The sequence below is a fragment of the Lepus europaeus genome, chromosome 4 (genome assembly GCF_033115175.1).
Source record: "Lepus europaeus isolate LE1 chromosome 4, mLepTim1.pri, whole genome shotgun sequence".
NCBI classification, from domain to species: domain Eukaryota; kingdom Metazoa; phylum Chordata; class Mammalia; order Lagomorpha; family Leporidae; genus Lepus; species Lepus europaeus.
The window spans coordinates 161,320,763-161,335,366 of record NC_084830.1 but is presented as its reverse complement, the minus strand read 5'-3'; the positions used below and the strand labels follow the sequence as shown (position 1 = coordinate 161,335,366).

General features: G+C 40.6%; 1 protein-coding gene across 1 annotated transcript in view; it reads left to right on the top strand.

Annotated features, from left to right (window-relative positions):
- The window catches only part of AP3S1 (adaptor related protein complex 3 subunit sigma 1), a 61,034-nt gene extending 46,869 nt beyond the window's left edge, over positions 1 to 14,165 (top strand). Inside the window, exons 5-6 of the mRNA XM_062189288.1 lie at positions 4,709 to 4,816; positions 13,577 to 14,165. Coding sequence (XP_062045272.1) covers positions 4,709 to 4,816; positions 13,577 to 13,705 — 237 coding nt within the window. The 3' untranslated portion in view covers positions 13,706 to 14,165. The remainder of the gene's footprint in view (positions 1 to 4,708; positions 4,817 to 13,576) is intronic.
- The last annotated feature ends 439 nt before the right edge of the window (positions 14,166 to 14,604 follow it).

The following is a 14,604-nucleotide window of genomic DNA, read 5'->3' as shown; positions in this document are numbered from 1 at the left end:
CCACTTTCACGCTGGGCAGACTCTTCCCTGGATTAAGTTTATGTAATCTGGTAGATTGTTTTTAACTGATTAGGCCATTGAATAAAATGGTCTGGAAATAACCTGAAAAGTTCAGCAAAAATGTAATTGTGATTTTTAAACATTGACTTTGTTGAGGTGCAATTTACATGCACTCAGGGTCAGTGGTTTTAAGGATGCCATTAACTAAGTTTTGGCAAATGTATATATTATATAAACACTACCACAATCAAGATCTACACAAGAGTGTGTTTTTTTTTCTTTCTTAAAGATTTATTCTATTTATTTGAAAGATGGAGTTACAGAGAGAGGTAGAGACAGAGAGAGAGGTCTTCCATCTGCTGGTTCACTCCCCAGATGGCCACAATGGCTGGAGCTGCGTCGATCCAAAGCCAGGAGCCGGTGCTTCTTCCTGGTCTCCCTTGCGGGTACAGGGGCCCAAGGACTCAGGCCATCTTCTGCTGCTATCCCAGGCCATAGCAGAGAGCTGGACTGGAAGAGGAGCAGCCAGAACTAGAACCGGCACCCATATGGGATGCTGGTGCTGCAGGTAGAGGATTAACAACCACTGCTCCACAGCACCGGCCCCATGTGTTTTGTTATTTGTGAACATTCAGAAGAATTTCTTTTTAGCCAGTCCTCTGGATCCTGTTTCTCATGTGTCAAGTAGTTTGATTTTATCTACTAACTCAGTCAGAGACCTTGATATTTTAGCAGTCTGTTTTAGAGTTTTGCTGTCTTCTAATATAACTGATGCTTTTTCACACTTCGAAAGACTCCTATTGTTGTTCACAATGTTGAGAATTAGGTTTTTGGTGCAGGATGGCAAAGTTTTATAAAGCTCTATTTTTTTTTTAAGTTTTACTTATTTGAAAGAGTTACAGAGAGAGAGGGAGAGATGAAGAGAGAGGTCTTCCATCGCTGGTTCACTCCCCAGATGGCTTCAATAGCCAGGGCTCGGCCAGGCCGAAGCCAGGAGCCAGGAGCTTCATCTGGGTTTCCCCGTGGGCAGCAGGGGCCACACACTTGGCCATCTCCTGTTGTGAGGCTCTGCCTTTGAAGCCTGCACGGAAGTCACTGGCTCATGTAATGCATTAGCATTTTTAAAACAAAATCAGGAATTCTGTCGTAGGATGTGGGAAGAGTAAAGTTCTTAACATTTGCCACCACAGAAGAAAGGTTTTCTTTGAGGAAATTAAGCTCTACTCATCTGTAGCTTCCATACATGACACACAGTGTTTTTGAAACTTCTGTCTTATACTAACAGACATTCATTAAAATATAGGTAAGAGAAGAATAAATGGAAGTTATCTCAGTCCCAGAGATTGCCTACTGTTCACATTTTAGAATATGGGTATTTGTAGACTTGTTTGTACAAGTATGCACAGAAACAAATATGTCTCCAAATAGAAAAGAAGAGGTCATTCCGTGTCTGTGTATGCAGCCTGTTGTGTGTGACAATGCCGTACCCTGTTTTAGAACATGCCACTAGTAGCGTCTCTTCCGTCTAGGCTGAGGTCTTGTTTTAATTTTTCAGTGCAGTGCAACCAAAGTTTCTGGATGCCGAGAGTCAGAGGCCAGTCAGAGGGGTCTTTCCCATCCCTGCGCTCTCTGGGCAGAGCACGGGTAGCTTTGCTCTCAGCGCTTTGGTGGGGGTCAGGCTCTGTTCGGCTTTCATTCAGCCGTGGGCCTTCTGATTGTCAGGGGTCTTCCGCGGGCCTCAGGCTGTTTGCTCTTAGGGGTGACACAGAGTTTGCTCTCAATCCTCAGACTGCATCTGGGCACAGCTGGCAGGGTGAAAGGAGCAAACTGTGGTGCCCCTGGTGCTCCCCTCCAGAGTGGGCCACTTGGCACTGCAGTAGGGAGCACGGAAAGGCAAGAAGAAAGGGTGGGGCCGCTCTGGTATTGCAGGGGTTAAGGTCCAGCTGCCGCTTGGGACGCCAGCTGCCAGCTGCTGCGCCTTCAATGCAGCTCCCTGCTAACGGGGCTGGGAACACAGTGGAGGGTCCCTGCAACTCATGTGGGAGACCCAGCTGGAGTTCCAGGCATCTGGCTTTGGTGTGGCCCATCTCGAGCCATAGCAGCCATGTGGGGAGTGAGCCAGCGGAAGGAAGATCTCTGTCTCTCCCCTTCTCTCTACCTTTCAAATAAAGCCATGTAAACACAAAGGGAGGGCGAGTTTCTCTGCATGCCTTGTGTTGATCATGTTTCTCTTGCCCTCACTGTGGAATCCATGGTGGCAAAGCTGCACTGTCTGGCACATCGTTAGTTTCCATTTTGGAGAGATAAAGGTTTTCATTGGACACGTTTGTCAAGATATCACAGTTGATAGTTTTACCAAATGTGTTGTTACCACACACAGGAACCACTACCTTTCTAGGTGTAATAGTCTTCATGTGGCCCACTGCCCAAGTCCTAAACCAAGGACATGTATTTTATTTTATTGTGTTTGTTATCGGTTTATTATTACAAATCTTTTTATTTTATTTTATTTATTTATTTATTTGAGAGGTAGAGTTACAGACTTAGGGAGAGGCAGAAAGAAAGGTCTTCCATCTGCTGGTTCACTCCCCAAAATGGCCACAACGGCAGGAGATGAATCCATCTGAAGCCAGGAGCTTCTTCCAGGTCTCCCATGCAGGTGCAGGAGCCCAAACACTTTATCCATCTTCTGCTGCTTTCCCAGGCCATGAGCAGAGAGCTGGACCAGAAGAGGGGCAGCCAGGACATGAACCAGTGCCCATATGGGATGCTGGAGCTGCAGGCGTAGGCTTAGCCTACTTTGCCGCAGCGCTGGCCCCTTATCTTTAAGTCCTGATTTTTGTATCAGTCACACAGGCTAGTGTTGTAGTGACCTTGAAGTAGTGGAACAGGTCCTCGCTCACACCCAGCTCCGATCTGGAGCTGGGTGTATGTAGAGACCGCTGAAGCCGCGTGCTGCACCCCAAGAGTAGGGAAGGCTTTGTTGCTGACGTGATGGGGTGTTCTGTGGAGGGCAGAGGACCACCGCTGGCTGGGGGTTTTGCGGTAGCTGGGGAGGTGGGCGTTGGGATGGAGTTGCCACGTGGTGTGCCCTTCCCCGAGGGCAGGAGTTGAAGCAGACTTCCTCGGAGTGAGGCTGGTGAGGCACTGTGGGCTGTCAGAAGTCAGGCATCAGAGATGGAGTCGGTGTCTTTATTAAAGTTAGATCACGCTGTGGAGTAGCTGGTGCTGTTCGTGCCTGAGTTTCTGGGAGGCGTAAACTGTTAACCATTTACCTGAGTCACTACTTTTAAAGTACATACAAATGAAATGTAGAACCTCAGGTCTGTGTTCAGAAAAAGCTATGCAGTTGAGCGTATAGGGCATGTATTTTTTAATCAAGCAGTAGAAATACATTGTCAATGTGGTGTTTGCTGTTCTCTTAAAAACTTAAGTACCTGGGGGCTGGCACTGTGGTGCGGTAGGTTAATCCTCCACCTGTGGTGCCACATCCCATATGAGCTCCGGTTCAAGTCCCGGCTGCTCCTCTTCTGATCCAGCTCCCTGCTACGTCTTGGGAAAGCAATGGATGATAGCCCAAGTCCTACCCATGTGGGAGACCTGGAAGAAGCTTGTGGCTCCTGGCTTCAGATCAGCTCAGCTCTGGCTGTTGCAGCCATTTGGGCAGTAAACCAGCAGATGGAAAACCTTTCTCTTTCTCCCTCTCACTGTCTGTAACTCTACATCTCAAATAAATAAATAAAACCTTTTTTTAAAAAAAGTTAAGTACCTGTAAAAGTTTAGAAAAATAGGATAAAAACTCTGAGTATTATTTTAAGTGCACATCAAAGGAGTTTAATAGATAAATTGTATTATAAGTATGTTGCAATCCTTTATTTTCTTTCCATAAAAATCTGTTTTAAATAAAATATATAAAAAAATACAAGAATATGTCAACCATATGAATGAGGGCTGAGCTGAAAGCAGATCTGTTATCATTCTCTTAGGTCTGCGAACATTCTTCCCAATTCTTGGATCATGAAGTATTTTGTCGAGGGACGTGTCACGTTCCCCTCCTGAGTTTCCCCTCTTCGTGTGGCAGACATGTATTCTTAATCATACTGGAGTAGCTTTCCTGTTAATTGTCATTCCCATACATGTTTCTCTTTCTGAATGTTCACAGAGGGTTTAAACTCATCGAGAATATAGTCTTTAGGCACTGATTGTGTTTATTAATGTGATCGTCTGATGTGCAGTAAGATAAATATACAGTCAGATCTCCCTGTGAGTTCCATGTCCTTTATTCAACCAGCCACAGATCCAAAATGTCTGAAAAGAAAAATTGGTCTGTACTAAACATGAACATTTTTTTCTTGTCATCCCATAAACAATACAGAACCATAGCCATTTACACAACATTTGCTTTGTGTTAGGTATTATAAATAATCGAGAGACGATTTACTATGGGAAGATGTCTGTAGATTGTATGCAAATACTACACTGTTTCATGTAATGTAGATAATACACGAATGCTACAGCCTTTGTCCACAGATTTTGGTACCCGTGGAGCGTCCTAGAACCAGTCCCCAACATGTGGAGGACGATATGATTTTAGTTCTCATTTACTGACAAACAGCTCCTAAGAGATGTAGGAGTCTCCAGAGAGATGAGTGGTTTTTGTATGGAAATGAGATGACTGGTGGGTTTACTTGATCATTTTTTCCTTTAGGTTCACAATATTCTTGCAGAAATGGTGATGGGGGGAATGGTGTTAGAGACCAACATGAATGAGATTGTTACACAGATTGATGCACAGAATAAGCTGGAGAAATCTGAGGTAAGAATGGGAACTGCTCTAATTAATGAGGTTCTGAGCATGACCGTGAATTATGCATGGTTTGTAGCTTGCACTGTCTGCCCTTCAGTATCACCCGTGAGGTTCCCCGGTTTGCTGAGTCAGTTTGAGAAATCAGAGTATACACATTTTAGTGTGTTGAATGTTCTGTGACTGCTATCCACCAAATGGTTTTCTGTATTTTTCTTTTAACCACAGCCATAGTGGCTTGAAAAATGATTAGCTATGTGAATAATGAGATCTAATATTTGCATTGTAGAATTCTGATCAATAACTGTCAAGGAAATCCTAGAACCGATATTTTAAAGATGTATAAATTCATTGTTTGAAAACTATTTCTGTAAAGGGAAAGGAAAGGGAATAGAATTATCTTAGGAGGAAGCATTGTTTTAAGTTGCAATTGGCACTTCACAAGTCTGAGTGCACAGTGGGAGAAGAAATTCAGTACTTTAATATTTTAATTCTGGATTCTACTCCAGAACTCCCTAACAAGGTAGTTAAGTTACATGCTTTATACATTGATACATGTATTCATGGTTTTTATCTCATTCTGTAAGAGAGATTTGGCTTGTTAGACTTAGCTAACTTTGTGCTGAAAGATGCAACCTGGAACCAGCAAGCACGGTTTCACTGTATAAACCCTACTTTGGCAGCCAGTACTGTAGCCAAGCCGTTCAAACTCCCTTTTGCTGTGGTTGTTTCTGGACCATAGCAGAATGTAGATGGATGCGTAGTCCTGACAACTCTTTCAGTGCTACGCTTGGTGTTAGAGCCGTAACTCAAGTTGGAGTGATACATTTTATTTGTAATTACTAGCACAGGTGAGATGTGTGTTTGATGTAAATGCTGCCATAAAAGCAAGCAGGCATTAGACACACTGGCGTCAGTTTGACTGGAAAGTTCTGAAGACTGATGTTTCACCCCGTTGGCCTGTAGAGGACCCATGTGGTGCAATCCTGTGCTCCTTTCAGTTGAGAGAGGCACAGATGATCAACAGATCTGAAATCTGAAGTTAAAACACTCGAGACTCTCTGGGAAAACCTTTCCCAGGGCCCCACTTTAAATGTCAAAGCGTGTTGGGTTTCTCTGTATCTCTCTTTGGCATGCCTGCTGGCTTCCCAGAGGAGAGGCTCGTAGTGGTGGCAAAGCCCTTGACGTGATGACTGTATGTATTCTGTGTCATCTATGGCCAGCTTTGAAGGGCGAAAACATACAGCAGGTTAACAGAGAAAATTGTGTTTTAGAACAAGGACAAAAGAGCTAGAATATTATTTAGTATAGTTAATTTGGAATATATTGTTTAGTAGAGTAAAAGATATACTCTAACCCCTGAACTGTAGCTTTTAAAGTCTTAAAATAACTTCAAGTGTAATTTGATAACCATTGCTTTACAAAACTATGTGGTTATCCATTTTTAAGTGCCAAAGGACAAACAGTGACGTGATCCATTACCACTCTGAAGTGGATGGGTCTGTGTCTTTTGTGGATTCTGCGTAATCATCTACAAAACTGTTTGACTCCTTACCTGGGAATCACCATGTTTCCAGGCACTTAACTCCTTTCCACTGGTGGTGCTCCTTTTTATTTTCTTTTGCTTCTTAGTGCCCTCTGTATAATATTCACAAGTCATAAAGTGACCTGTGTGATGATATTTGCGTTTTGACTGCCCAGTAAAACTTTGTTAATGGGCAGTTTCTCATATCTGTAAAGAGTGATAGATTGCAGAATTTTATTTGATGGAAATCATGTAGTTCTAAGAATAGTATAACTTTAAAAAAAAACCTTTTCACAGAAATGGTACTATTTAAGATAGCTTAGAATACTGGTGGATATCCATGTTCCTCCTGATCGTCTTGTAGCATGAGCAGTCAGTTGTCACCTGGTACCAGATTGATTTTTCTTTTTGACTTGGATGAGAAAGTACATTTCAGATCTGACTGGGAAGAAGCCACAAAATTTTATGTTCACCATGTGTTTCTCTATATTGTGATATCTGCTAATGTTTTAGTTATGAAATAGGGTGTTTTTTAAAATAGAATTTTGAGTCAAATGAAGCCAGCTAGTCCTGGTCTTATTTTAAGAAATAGTGCTGAAAATTATGTTGACTTTGTGTAATTTTTCAGCAATTTTGGTGTATTTGAAGTATGTTTAGAGGCCACCAGCTTTGTTCCAGAGACCCTGAAATGTTGAAAGTTCTCAGATACTTTACAATTCCAAGTTACTTTAGCTGATTAGATATTACGTATACCAGAGATATGGTTCTGCAGAAAAATCCAAAGTTATTTGAGATTAAAGTATAAGCTTTCACTAATCTAAATCAAGGGTGGGGAACCTATTTGCTGCCAAGGACCATTTAGATATTTATGCCATCACTTGTGGACCATATAAAATTATCAGTTTAAAAATTAGCCTGCTATAAATTGATGGAATTTCGAGTCCCACCTGCATTTAGTTGCCTTGGCAGGGCCAGACCAAATGATTTTGTGGGTCATGTATGGCTTGTGGGCTGGACATTCCACACTACTGGTCCATATCTTACAAAATTTTAATTAAAATGTATTTTAAAGCAACAGTTTACCAAGAAAGACTTAATTAAAATCCAGAATACCATGTTTGATGAAAAGAACTTAGCATACTTTTACAAATTCCTGTAAGCAATACTGTAGGAATAGTGTTTATCTCAGCCTAAATATAACTAAGCTTCTGCTTTAAAAATACAACATGAATTTATCTAGATGCCTTTGTCAGAAATCAGATTTTATTATATTGGCTTAAGCATAGTGAGTGAGTTTCCAGTGATGAAAGAAATTGGGCTGCTTGAATTCCACTGCCAGATGGGGGGAGCCAGGGCCCTCCCAGACCCTCCGGCCAGGAAGCCCAGGTGCACTGTGTATGTGCTGTCCTCTTCTGTTTGGATAGGAAAGTGGTCCACTCTGACACCAGGAGCTGGAGGGCTGAGCAGGAGGTTGGAGGGATGGGGGAGTATAAAAGGCACCAAGAGTCCGCCTGTGAATGCAAGAACTCCGGGGGGTGGGGGTACAGGGGTGGGGCTGGGGAGACCTGGTAGCTTTTTCGTATTTCATGTTGTCTGAATTTAGCCACTATTTAAAAGTCAGTCCTTTTTTTTTCTGAACATCCTGATCTTTCTAGCCCTTTCCGTCTTCTCTCTTACAGAGCTTTATCTTTCAGTCTCCCAGACAGGACAGGTAGACAAGGTATTGCTGACTCCGAGAAAAATGTACTTTAACAAAGGGAAAGCAAAATGATGTCGAAGGCAATCAATTATTTAGGCCAGACTCAAAAATTCTTTGTGTTAATGAACCCATATAGTCCCTGTAGCCTCTTTTCCATCCTAGTTTCTCCTTGTAGTTTCTTCATCTTTTATTGGACTTAGTGTATTTTACTAGTGTATCATCGATGTCATGTTTGTTCTGTTTTGTCTGCCTGCATTGTAAAAGGAAAGTTTAAATTTCTTGTTTATTTACAAAACATTGTCATTCAACTGACAAATTGCATTTGTAGAAATGACAATTTATTTTGTATATAAAAACTCAGATTTATTTTGAGCATTGTTTAGCAGAACCAATCTCTATTTAACCCTCACAGATTTTTTTCTATCTCAAAAATAGTATTCTAACATAAAACTGCCTGCTGGGCTTTGGAAGCTGTGAATTTAAAAACCAGAGTTTTGCATACAAAGTAGGAAGCATGAAGGCTTAGAACAGTGACTTTCCAGTAGCACTCCCTTTCCCCACAATGGTTTTCAGTTCCAAAGTCTTAACAGAATCGCTTTTACAGTGTTGACTTGCAGGTGACCAACAAAAAGTAAGATCAGAAATCTAAAACTTGAATTAAATGTAATTAAATATGTTGATCAAAATACACTGGAGTTCTGTAGCAGAACTTGTGACACCCAAACATGTCATAGTTGGAACCCTAATTTTTCTACTGGTATTTCCTGTACATTTTTTCATGACATAAATTAACTGTATTACTTTTTTTAAAAGTTCCACATAGATGGTAATAGACAACTTATTTTGCATGAAACCACTTGTTGGGAGAGGTGTTTACAGACCTCCAATTTAAAATTTCAAAATGAAAATTTATTGAGTCTTATGGAGTTAAAAAAAAACAAACTTGATAAGTTACTTTATCTACCTTACTAATCAGGAAAGTATCACCAAGAATTTGGCACTGTGTTTAGCCACCGAATGACTCCTCTCTGGGAGTGTTTGAGAAGCAGTGACACTGTGTGTGGCTTACATCATCTTATGGTCAGCAGAATGTGGACTGTGCCGGGGCCCTGCTGGGCCTCTCGGTCCCTGTTACTTCTCACTGGTACAGGAAACGTGTAGCAATCTGACTCCTTGCCTCGACTGAACTCACTGCCAGTGTCTGTGTTCCAGTATTTAATTTATGTTAGTTAAGCTGCCAGTATCTAGTGAAGAACCCTAAGCCACTTAGTCTGTTACCTCGCATCATTAGAACTGGTAATTGATCTTTTGTCAGACAGGGGCCCCTGTCCAGATTGTAGAGAATGAGAAACACTGGCAGATCAGCCCCCGGCTGTGCCCTTCTGCCTGGACGGGTCCCCTTACTGGGCCCTGTCACAGAGTTCGGAGGACCTGTGGGTCACTTGCCATGGTCAGAACTGGCTGTAAGAAGCCCATGAATGTCACTAGCCTGCTGGACTTCACACAGGCAAATACGGTGTCTGATGTGAAAACCGTCATGGATGAGAATCTAACTTTTGAAGGTTTTTAAGCGTCTGCACGTGCCAATTTTGATACATTTGCCAGTCCTCTAGTGCTTGCTCCTGGGAAGATTGTCACCAGTCTTTCTTACCTGCTGAGTCGGAGAGTAAAGCACTGCATTTAAAACAAAACTAAGCTTCCTGTAAATCCTCAGATTCAGACTTGTGCCTCAGCATTCGGAAATGAAAATACTGACATTTTCTGTTTGCTCAGAAACACGTTTTCAAAATCTGCCATCATTTTGTTAATGATTTGGGTCTGAAACCATTGGGAACTGTGCTTATTCATGTGGGTGTTCTTTCACTTCGCATTAGGTCAAGATCAGGACTGTGCACATAGCAGCTTCTGGTAGACGGGAGTGTGAAGCTTTCTGTGGCTGCAGAGCATCCCACCTACCATCTTATTATGCTGCCTTTAGACTTGGGAAAAAAACATTTTAAGATGGTAGGGTTGTGTTTCATGTCTTAGATAAAATAAATAACTAGATTATTACTTTCCTTTTCCCTTTAAGTTAATTGCTGTTGCATGAGAAAAAGGGAGCTTCCAGGTTCTTTGAAACATAGTAATGCTGCTTTTTCAGTTTGCTTGCACATATTCTGTTTATTTTTGGGTCTGGCAATTTAAAAACAAAATCAAAAATGAATCATACCCATCCATTACTATCTTTGTGACTCAAGTGCTTGAAATTCCCAAGAGTATGTCTGTACAAGTCTTCTCTCTGTTTGGCCTCATTTTGGTATATTTGCAGACTTCATTTTGTTTTCTTTCTCTGAATTCTGTTAATTTGTTTAATCTCATGGGAGAGAAAACATGCCCATCCTTTATATAGCCTGTGCCTCATTCCTTCATCCGGTCCATGCTCCTGACTGTTCCGGGGTCACGTGTTCGCTTCTCTTAGTGGAGTCGCTGCAGTCCCCTGCCACTTGGTGCTCGAGCAGAGCGGTGGAAACAAGTTATTTCTCCAGTAGCCCTCCTTCCTTTTGATTTCTGCTTTGGGTCAATTATGTAAATCTAAGCCTTGAAGAACTACGTTGTACTGTCCAGGAATATCTTATTTTCGCATTTTGTGCTGTATATGCTACTAACAGGTAAAGCTAAATTTCCATAAAATTTTAGTATTGAAAAAGTTAAGTGGCAGTAAAACTTACCATATTGCTTTGAGTGTGTTTTACTTAAAAAACAAATGAGATGAAAATGACATCACACCTCTGTGTCAGCAAATGGATGTCCAGGGGCAAATGACCTCTGCTTCATTTTCTGTTTTGGGAAAGGTGTTTCAGCCTTCCCCTGTGTGGAAGTCGGAGACTGAAACCGGCTGTCAGCCGGCTGTCAGCCGCGCTGGTGTTCACCTGCTGAGTGCGCCTTGTTCTCATACATAAACACTGATGGCTCCTCTACGCATGTGCCCACTGAGCAGCAGTCCTTGAGGGAGTTAACTTCACGTTGTGTATTTTGCAGAGCCCACCTTCTGAAAGTGTTAAGTACACGTAACAATTTTTAAATTTCCTGCTCCTTAAATTCGTGACACGAAAGTATTGAACATGCTTGAGAAATAATTTGATTCTCTTCATTCATTTGCGTGTTCTGAATAGTCCCCATCCTTTGCATGTCTCTGGCTTGCTGCTTACGTTTAGAAGAACTGTAGTCTGTTGTACTTAGAGACCTCTCGGCTTCACATGGAGGACGGGGCACAGACATGCTGTTGAACCGATTGCTGTGTCGACTATGTCTTCTCATTAGCAGCCAGCAGCCTTCACCGTCTTTGGTCACAACTTAATCTAATGAAATCTAACAGGTTGCATTTTTTTATTCTCATTTTCTTAGGTTTAGTTCAGCTGGTAATGGTAACAGGGTATTACAAAAAACAGGGCTTCATAACATTTAATACTAAACAATATGTTACTACTTATAATTACAAACCATAGCATCCAGTAAAGCACACACACATACATGTGCATTCTGTTCTCTTTTGCAATAATAAAATAACTTGTGAAGTTAATAATCCAAAACTTTAAGATATGTATATTCAAATATTTTATAAATATTCTTCTGCATTCTGCTCTTCATTGATGCCCCTTATGGAAATTCCATAGGAAAAATAGTAGCAAATTGGCCTTTTAATTAGAAAAATTATAAAACCCTTCTACCTGGAAAAATGATGCTGGTTTCAGAATGCCTGCGGTTTTATAAAATGATGTTTATTCCCTTGCAGACAATGTACTTCCTGATAGAAATAAGCCTATAAAGTGATAAATCTCTTTGAACTGGATTCTTCTTTGATGCCATATCATTCTAGATTTTGGTAGCGAGACCTTTAACTTAATGTGATCACAATAAAGAACCCTTTGAGTTTGATCCATTCTTCCTTGGATAATGCTCACCTGCACCCCCAGCATCTTTTGGGGAGTGGGAGGGAAGTGGGATGTAACAAGCCCCTCGTTGCTTCAGTATGTATACACGTGGAAGTCAGATTTCTAGTTGTACATCAGAACAGCTAACATCCATTAAATGATAAAAACTGAATGCCCCAGCCCTACTCAGCCTGTGAGTCTGGAATCTCATCCATCCACTCGTATCATTGCCTGTGTAGACCATATCTCTTGTTAATACCATTTACTAATTTTTCTATTTCCAATTATGAATTGATAATCCGTGGCTTTTATTTTATTGCTTAACAATGTTTGTATCCTTTATTCAGCAAATAGTTTACACGTGCCTATTTTGTATCAGTCAAGATTTTTCTCAGGTAACAGCTTTATTATTATTATTATTGTAATGAACAAAAGAGGTAGGATTACATATGAGAAACAAACTAAAATCATGAGAAGAGACTTTAACACGAATGCCTCAATTCATGGCCGTTGTCTTTTATATACATATATATATATATATATACACTCTGAGCAACGTGGGAAATTTGTTTTTGTTACTTAATTCTCTGCTTTTGTGCAAGATGACACCACTGAACGCAGATGTGCTTGTTGGGCTCTGCGTTATTAGACACCCTGAGTAAAAAGTGGCGCAATCCCAATGGTAAATAAATTAAGCCTTAATACAAAGGTAATTGTGTGTCATTTTGCTTTTATTTTTAAGCATTTTTCCAAAATCATTTCACAAATTATAAAATTTTCTAGTAAGAGGAAAGCCACATATTAAACAGTGGTGATGCTTGCTGAGAATTTTAGATTCATTTATTTATATTTATTTATATTTAAATATATTTATTTATATGTGCTACCTCTTGTATCCCGTTTTTTTCTCCAAATTTGTACACTGTCACTGGAATATAAGAATGTTGAATCTACCTTATATGACAAAACTTTTTTAATCCTTGTGTTTTTACTGAGGCATCAGAGTGCTGGAATGATCTCTCCTTTAGGCAGAACTGTTCTCTTTAGATTGAGGCTTCACTTAAACAAATGATTAAAAAAAAAGTTCTGGAACTTTCTTAGAAAAATTTAGAGGAGTCCCCACAACTTTAAAAGCTAATTTTCCTGTTTCAAAATATGTTGAGAGTTTATCCCTGAGTAAGGAAACAAGCATAACCTATTACTTTGAGTTTCTGTTTCACAGCACATACCGACAGTAAATGCCATTTTAAAAGAAAATAGCAAACTATGATTGCTGCAAGAGATACTTAATGAAAATACTTAAGTCAGTTATGGTTTGTGCTTATTTATCAATCAAGATCTAGATGAAGACTAGCTTGTGCCATGTGAACATTATGTATAATATATAGGCAGTCCACATTAATTTGTATTTAAATCCTGACATTGTTATCATTGTATGTCTTCACTGTATTTTTGTAATGTGTCAACTGTTTTCTCTTTATAGATTAGTGCAAAGTAACCATCTCATATCAGTTCAAACTGCCATCTGGTTTCTAAGCTTGTTATATAACATTCTGTCCTTGTCTTCTGTTGTGTTTTGTGATGAGCGCCACCTGAGTTGTACATTTTCTCTTTCTTGTATTTGCTTCTGTATACAGGCTGGCTTAGCAGGAGCCCCAGCCCGTGCTGTGTCAGCTGTAAAGAATATGAACCTTCCTGAGATCCCAAGAAATATTAACATTGGTGACATCAGTATAAAAGTGCCAAACCTGCCCTCTTTTAAATAAAAAAAAAATTAAAAGGCCACTCCCAGGTAAAATCCAGGGGGAGAAGTCATCTAAGTTTACCATGCAGTTGTTTACCAAAAATAGAGGAGGAGAGTCTTAAGTTTCGCTCTTGGATTTGAGTCAAGGTACTGTATAGAACTTGTGTAAAATCAGTCCGGAAGTTCAATGTTGCTTTTCTTGCTCAGTGATTTTAAAGAAATTGAGTCGCTCCAGTGTGATTTTCTCTTTCCTGACCTGCATTCCTGTGCCCACCTAAAGGCATGCCTCTGCATTGTGTGTCCGGCAGTGCGTGGGTGTTTCTTTAATGATGTACCACTCGGATACCAGTGTGTGTGTGGATCGCAGTGCAGCGTCCTCGGTTCTCTCTGCTCTTTGTCACAATCGTTATTTAAAAACCAAGTGTGTATTGCATGAAAACATTATGACCGTTTTAGTTTAAATAAACTCCAAGGTAACTGGACTTATAACACCTCTTTCTGTTTGTCTGATATCTACTTTAGCAATAATTTTTTTATGACCCTCTGACTCAACAAAGTAAATAAAAGTATATTTTATCACTGTTAAGCAGCTGTTAATGTGGATTTGTTCAATTTATACTCGTGGTTTTGATACCAGAAACTCACTGAATTCTGTGAAAACTCAAGTGTTTCACAAGTCAAGAATAGCGTGTCTGTCTCATGGCGTGTTTGTCGTGCAGGACGAGACCCGGAGTGGAGGATGAGGAGTCTTTGCTCGTTGCTTAGTGAGGGGGGTGAAAGCTTTTTTCACACAAGAAGCTTTAACGCTCACGTCTGATCTCTTCTTGCCTTCATGATGAAAATGTCAGTGCGCACCCTGGTTCATTTTCAACACAAAAAACATTGGGGCTCCGCTTCAGTGTCCGCCCCACAGTCAGAGCC